Genomic DNA, 8,241 nt, shown 5'->3' on the forward strand with positions numbered 1-8,241 from the left:
GGTGAAATTTAACTACGAATTTCATTTAATTCTCAATTAACTTAAAGTATAATTAAATAATAATTCGCTTGACCATGTTTGAGCTTAAATTGATCGTCATCTGATCACCGCTAATCAAAACTAAATCTAATTATTTGAGAGGCATACGAAAACTTAACAAATTATGGGTGACCTTCACCCATGGGCGCACCCCAGGAAACACCAACGACATCACCGCGCCACCTTTGCTCCTCGGGCCACATGAGAGCAAAGTAAAAAGCTGCCTCGACCTAGACACTGAAGCTCATGTTTGATGGCAGCCAGAGATGGAGGCAGAGATTCTCGTTGCTGTTGTTGTTGTTGATTTTACTCCTGCATGTGCTGAAGCTTAGTGAACAAAACGACAAGGAAAAAGGGAAAACAAAAACGGAAATGGCATAGCAGAATTCCCACAATCAGCAGTAGAAAATCTGAAAAGAACTAGGCATACGCCCACATCAACTTGGCAAACTGTGCAAACTGCCAACTGGTTGACTCTATAATGTTTTTACAATTTCTTTGCGTTAAAACTATAAGCCGATTATAAAGGGCTACCCGATATAAAAGTTGAATTGAAATTTTCTACCTTTTGCCAGTTTCCATGTTTTGCCATCTTTATTATTAATATTTTTCCCTTTTTTTTTAGTTATTTTTTTTCCTCAGTTTTGTAGTTACGCCTTCGCTTTTGAAATTTTATTAAATTTGTGCTCAGATTTTTCATTTCACTTGATTTCCGCATGGCATTTAACGTATTCCAGTTGTTGTTGTTGCTGTTGTTGTTGCGCAAGGTTATGAATGAAAAGCTTTTTCAATTCAGCTTTAGTTTGGCACTTCGGGTCACTTGGCGACCGAATGTCCTTAATACTCGTACTTTGTACATATGTCCTAGAAAGCTTTGTTCATTGCTCATTTAATTCTTTTTGTTTTTCTGTTTGTGTGTAAGGGTTAGGCATGGGAACGGTGACATAAAAACAGGAAAGGAAGAGCAAAACCACGAGAGACACAAAGAGAAAGTGAAAGCGACGATACAGGAGAAGTAGGAGGACCAAAGTGAGAGTCCTTGTCAGTACTGAAACTGTTAAAACGAATGTGAATAGCGTGAGAAATAACGCAAGATAACAATTCGACTTCTTAACAATTAAACATGATTATCGAATTGTCGCTCATACTTTAATAATTAAAGCAGTTTGGGAATTCTGAAAAGTAAACTTTAAATCTATTACAAACGACTATTATTCAAACGGTATTATTCATCTTCCGTGGAATCGATCTATACGTCTCGGTAAATGAAGTGAAAGGCTTGTCTTTGGTTTAGAATTGTCCTCCAACCTTATGTAACATTGGTAGGCATTGAGTAATATATATTTGTAACAAGTTGAAAGGATATACAAACTTCAGCCTGATCAAGATCCAATAAATCTTATAAATTTTGTTTATAACTGCGAAATCCAGACAGAAAATATGTCCTGTTATTAAAATTAAATAATAGACATATGTATACATGTTAATCTAGTTAAGTGAAAGAAGTCGATTTAATTAATATATTTATTAATAATTTAAATAAATTGCACAAAGAAATTTAATTTTATTTAAGTTACAGTGAAATTGTAAAAATTGTCTAAGGCAGATAGGGAACCTCACCCAGGAAAAACACAATTGTCCGAAAAGGGAAATCGTCCACCCTAGAAAGGTGTTATCCCTTTTTCTATATTTTTATTAAATTACATAACTTTTTGTATTGCGTATTTCGATTGATCTTGATGCAATCAAATTTTATTTTGGTCTGATAAGCATCCTGGCAGATTTGAGTGAAATGCAATTACCCAGGCTCATACTTGAACAATTTACAACTTCACTTTTGAAATATTTTGCATTAAGTCGGCTAATAATAATACACAAAAGATGTTAAAAATGTTAATTCTTGGTTGCATAAAACATTAAAGATTGGTAACTTACATCCAGCCGCAATCTTTGTGCCACCAGGGACCATGTTTTCCAGCACAATTATCGGGCATTTGATCATTTTCATGATCAAAGGTGGAAAATGGTTGATTTAAATTGTAGGGCATTCTATTCAGAGCTGTGCCTCGAAACTCTCCCAAGGACTCCAATGCATAATTAGTATTTTTGTTACCAATTCTAAAACTATCATAACTGGTAAATTGGAATCTTCCATCGAAATATCCTAATTCCACGTAAAGTTCATAGATTTGTGAATGGGTGATGCGATGCAAATTCTCAAGACCAATAAAGAATTCTCCTTTCAAATCACCGAAACCATTACGATACTCAGTCCAAGTTTTATTAAAGTCTAGACTACCGTTATATCGATTATGGATCACTATCCATCCACCATCTTCTATATCTCCGTTGCAAAGAGCTGAAAACGGATCAAGTCGGGGAATTTCTATTTTATGAATTCCCGATGAGAGGCTCTTGCAACCAGTTTTTGGTATTTTTTCCAGACACTCTATTAAATTTTTTTCAGTTTGGTTTAGTTGAAGAGAATGTCTTTTAACTAAATGATTTGAATCAGCCAATTGGTCCTGAGATTTTTCAAACTTTTCCTTTAGAGATGCAATTTCTGACTTAAAATCTATAATTTTATTGTTATAATTATTTTCTTTCGTCTGATATTCTTCCAATTTTTTATTTTTAGACTCAAGGTCATTCATTGCTTTTTCTAGATTTGTTTTTTGATTTGCCAAGTTCTCTTTAAGATTCTCTAATTCTCCCTTCAATTTCGTTTCCATTTGCGTTTGTCTAGTCTTACCTTTCCCTCTCTCCTCTTTCTTATCTCTCAAGATTTCTTCTATTTTATTTCTTAAATTATTTTGTTCGGCTATGCATTCGTCTTGGTCTTTTGCTGATTTGCGTTGAATATTTTCCAAATTTTCTTCCAGATGTTGTATCTTCCGCTTCAAATTCTCAATCAAAATCTGTGATCTTACTTTCTCCTCCACCTGTTTCTCTTCGTTCAATGCATTTTTGAGTAAATTTTCATTTGCAATTTTTTGCATGCTAACTGTATTTGTGATGAAATCGTCAATATTGGCTAAATGAATATTCTGTTGCACAATTGTGCTCCGTAAATCCTCAACTGCTTTACTTAGTTGGCCATTATCAGTTGAGTGATGTAATATCCCTCTAAGTTCTTTATTTTCAAGTTCCCTATCTAAATCCTTCTGTTTGAGAATTTGTATCATTTCCTTTAAGTCGAGGTTATATGCCAGTAACTGACCGAATTCCTATATGAACGGATGTACTCTAAGATTTAAATTGACTTTTTACTATTCACTCGATCACTTACCCCGTGGTCATCTGAAGTTGTAGGACTTGTTGAGATCACCTGCTGGAATCCCAGAAGGAAGAAGACGGCAAAAAGTGGAAATACATTTTTTAGATCCATATTGATAAAAATTCTTAAATATTTCGAATTATTTTTACACATTTGACTGAGGTAAAGTCTCAGACAGCAATGATTTAAGTGCTAAAATGTTCATAGATTTATATATTTTTAAAGTCTGCGATTGGTGTGTAGTGTTATATTTTTGTTATCTGTATTTTGTTAAGTATCACTTAATGACATTTGATTTTGTTCAAAAAAGTTTTGCATGACAAAAAATATCAAAGAAGCTAACTTTGGCTATGCCGAAGTTTATATACCCTTGCAGTCCTTGGCAATAACATTCCTACATGTTAAAAATTATTTTCCTGCAACTTAATTCATCAATACACAAACAACACATTGTTATTTTTTTACTACAATTTTTTCTTCTTCTTCCATCATTCCGTAAGCATAGCTCGGCACGCATACACATACAGTTCATGAAGCGTCAGGTGCTCGTTGATTTGATGATGGCGTAGGAGGCATCAAGCAGCGCTGCCGGCAGGACTTAAGCCGATTTCTATTGACTATAACTTGTGTTCTATTTATCGGATCAGATTCAAATTTTGGGATCTGAGGTTTTATATACAATACTATTATATTAGTAAATTTCATAACGATACACCAACTGCTTCACCTACTTTTGGTATAAAACTATATGATGTAGTGGTCCGATCCTAAAAATTTTCATACTTAATCTCACGTAGTTAGTAAAAAGCCCAAAAAGATAAAATTGCATCTCGACAGACTGACAAATCGACAGGGGGACATGGCTATATCGACTCAGCTTGCTGATCAAGAATATATATACTTTATAGGGTCGGAAACGTCTCTTCTGTGCGTTACAAACATCTGACAAATTTTATAATACGCACTGCAAGGGTATAATAAAAAACTTGTTTCTTATCGCGAATTTAACAAATATAGTTTAATACATATATTAATATAATTTTAAAATCTCAGTAAATGTTTAAATTTGTTTCTTATCCAGACTTAGCGTCCAGATGTACCATTTTAGATATATGTACATATGTATCTTTGTTGTCAACTCGGAACATTTTATAAGTTTTTAAGTGTTAAGTTTGATGTCGAATAACAAAATAAGTAGAGGCTATGGGTTTTTTATTTTACCAAAACAAGGGTTAAAATGTCCGCAGGACTAGAAGTTGTGGATTTATGGACAGGAATATTTATCCATTAATGGGGTCTGTGTTACAAATATCTGATCAATTTTATAGTATTTTCTGCAAGATCACAAAAATATATAAATAACCAAATAATAAATATAAATATTTATTCATACGTATTTAAAAATCATTTGATAAAATTTCACAAATGATGAAAAGTTTTTATTTGATATTTATTTGACGACTTACATACATACATATGTATATATTCATGTGAGGGTTGGTAACGTCTAATGGCCAGACCACCTCAGAACAGCTGTTAAACGACGATGTGGCAATGCTGCTAGGAGACGACGATGAAGAACACTTTTTAAGACGAGCCAACGACGAGAAGACGTGTAAAAGAATGAGAAACGACGCTCTCATTAAAAACCTACATACGAAACAATCACCATTCAATTAAATCAATTTATAGTTACTAAAAGCAAATTATAATCTAAAAAAAAACCTATTACTGACAACATTTACACACAACTAAAAGGAATGCCTATCGGATCACCAGCGCCACCAATAGTAGCCAACATAATTATGGAAAAACTCCTAGACAAAATGATGAAAACACTACAACGACCACCTTAAAATTATGACGAAATATGTAGATGACCTTTTTGCCATAATTAAAGAAGACGAGATCCGAAACACAAAATCCACTTGACAGAAACATAAAGTTTACAATAGAGTTGGAAAATGACTACAAAATGACATATCTAGACGCATCAATACACAGACGAGGAAACGAGCTAAAATTAAAATGGTACAAAAAACCAACAGCATCAGGACGACAGCAGAAGTCGATGATAATGAATACAGCAAGAGGTTGTCGTACCCAATTTTTCATGAAGAAACGAAGGAAGAAATAAGACGAATTTTAAAGGATAATGACTTGCCAAACCACACCATAAGGACTTTACTAAATTCTCACAATAAGAAAACAAATAGAGATACCATGACAAAACGTTTTATGTCCGTCACATATGTCCCATAACTGTCGGAAAGATTGGCAAACTCGGATTGCTACTACACATAACAAATACAGATCGTACACAAACCCAACAACACGTTACGGAGTATATTCAACAGGACAAGAACCAAGATTAATACAACAGACAAGAGCAACGTAGTTTATAAAATACCGTGTAACGGGCCCAATGAAGAAAACTGTAATAAAATGTATATAGGGACAAATCGAGGCTAAAAACTAGACTATCCCAACATATGTAGATCTGACTATAAACTTCGTCAACACTCCAATTCACACTTTGGAGATGCTGCACCTAATAAATCCACCGACAAATATAAGACATAATTATAAGGTAGATACAGAAAACTGCGCGCATTTATACAGGCATTTATTAGGGACAAGTCAGTGTGTAGTCACAGTGTGCGGACGTGTAAAAATAAGTCGGTGTTTCTTGTTGTTAAATTAATGTTATGATATTCACAATTCAATATTGTTTATAGTTGCCCTGAAGACGACCACCGATGAGTGGCCGAAATATATCGGAAAAGAATACAAAAACCACTGTTTTTAATTTTTTCATTTAAACAAAAATTGACCTCGAGCCGGCTAAACATACCACATTAAACGTATTACCATATAACTAAATATAAACGGGACTACTTATTTCTAAGGAATCGGAGACAAGTCCCACATTCATTTGATCTCCGCAATTTGCTCCGCAAAAAAGGGCCCCTGACCAGAAAAGTAAATTTTTCTTTTATTGAATTTAAAATATATAATTTTGTTGATATTGCATATTCCAGCCGGATTCGAGTTGAATTCTAGATGGAGTTAATCTCTATTTTGGTCGGATGAGCATCTGGGCAGATCTGAGAGATACGCACGACCAGCTCATAACATTATAATCGCAGCCTTGTTTTCTTTCATATTTTCCATTGAGCGCGCTAAATATACAAAGAAAAACCCACATTTGTTTAATGATGTTTGTAAGAGACTTGGTTACTTACGCGTTGCTGCAAGAATCGTTCCACGAGGCACCCAAATACGAAGCACAATCATGGAGGCGAGCGTTCCCACGGTCAATAGTTGAAAATGGTTTATGTAAATTGTAGTCCATTTTATTTTGAGCTGTTCCTCTAAACTTTCCCAACGTCTCCAACCTATAATTCATAGCTTCACTAGCAACACTAAAATTGCCATAACTAGCAAATAGTACCTTTCCAAAACTTAAAAGAGGAAATGAAAGGAGTAAATTTGAAAATTGTAATTTCAGCACTATACCTATAATAGACGAAATGGCAGATGGGCAGACAAACGAACTTTATAAACTCACCTCGTCATTACTTTCCTTTCTTTCGACACAACAAGTTTTGCCCATTTGCCAAGGGATCACAGTATATAGGAACTTGAAAGGGCATACAAACTTCAGCATGATCGAATTATCGTAAGTCAGGTTCTCTGGCTACAATTAATTTAGGTTATACTTACACAATTCATTCCTTGGTTAGGACATATTTGTATACTGTTAGGGAAATTGAATAGAACGTGTTTTATATTATCTTGTTAATAAAATAGATGTCGCAATTTCGTTTTGATTGATTTTTTTTTTATTTATATATCATTATAGGAAATTCCAAAAAGAAAGATTATATTTGCATTTGAACTACAGTAAATATTCTTTTAGAAAGACAGCGATTGTCATCTAACAATGAGACAAAACAAAAAAGGGAAATTCTCCACTCAAGATTGGATCCGTCCAGAAGTAATGTTTGAACGTAACTTGTTTTGTTGCTGAATTATCTTTTTTTTTATTTATTTTTTGATTGCATAGTTTTACGTTTTTTGTTGATTTTGAAATGAAGTCCAACTTTATTTTGGTCGGATAAGCATCTGGACAGATTTGAGAGAAATAAAGTACCGCCAGCTCATACTTGAATCATCAATGACTTCTCTATTGAAATATTTTCCGTTGAGGGAGCTAATTAAGATAAACAAATTATTTGACAATTGTTCATTCTTGTATAATTAAATTGGTTACTTACACTATGCTACAAGTTCTTTGCCACCAGGCTCCATGCCTTTGAGCACAATTAACATCTTCCCATCGATCATTATCTTGATCAAAACTGGAAAATGCTTCATATAAATCGTAATTCATAACATCATCAGCTGTTCCTTTAAATTCTCCCAATGACTCCAACGTATATTTTGTAGCTTCGTTGCCAATTCTAAAATTATCATAACTAGCAAATCGGAAAGTTCCATCGTAATATCCCAATTGCACATAAAGTTCATAGGTTTTGGACTTGGTAATACGATGCAAATTCTCCAGACCAATAAAAAATTCTCCATCCTTAGTTCCGAACCCATTACTATACTCAGTCCAAGTTCTATTAAAGTCTACGCTGCCATCAAATCGTTTATGAATAACTATCCACCCACCACCCTCTATATCACCCTCGCAGAGAGCAGAAGTCGGATCAATCCCGGGAATCCCAATTTCATGAATTCCCGAAGAGAGGCCTTTGCAACCATTTAGTATTCTCTTTCGACACTCGATTAAATATTCTTTAGTTTGGTTTAGTTGTAGGGAATGTTTTTCAACTAAATGATTCGAATCAGTCAACTGAGTTTCAGATTCTTCTAGAGTTTTCTTTAATGATGAGATTTTAGCATTTAATTCTCCA

The 8,241-nt window shown here is 34.0% G+C and overlaps 1 protein-coding gene across 1 annotated transcript; it reads right to left on the reverse strand.

Moving 5' to 3' along the window:
* Positions 1-1,594: 1,594 nt before the first annotated feature.
* On the reverse strand, positions 1,595-3,503 carry LOC124459864 (angiopoietin-1-like). The gene is made up of 3 exons (XM_047009635.1): positions 3,329-3,503; positions 1,975-3,266; positions 1,595-1,900 (listed from the first exon to the last, which is right to left on the reverse strand). Exons 1-3 carry the CDS (start codon positions 3,467-3,469, stop codon positions 1,792-1,794), a joined length of 1,542 nt encoding a protein of 513 aa, XP_046865591.1. The 5' UTR covers positions 3,470-3,503; the 3' UTR covers positions 1,595-1,791.
* Positions 3,504-8,241: the final 4,738 nt, after the last annotated feature.

The sequence above is a fragment of the Drosophila willistoni genome (genome assembly GCF_018902025.1).
Source record: "Drosophila willistoni isolate 14030-0811.24 chromosome 2L unlocalized genomic scaffold, UCI_dwil_1.1 Seg168, whole genome shotgun sequence".
NCBI classification, from domain to species: Eukaryota; Metazoa; Arthropoda; class Insecta; order Diptera; family Drosophilidae; genus Drosophila; species Drosophila willistoni.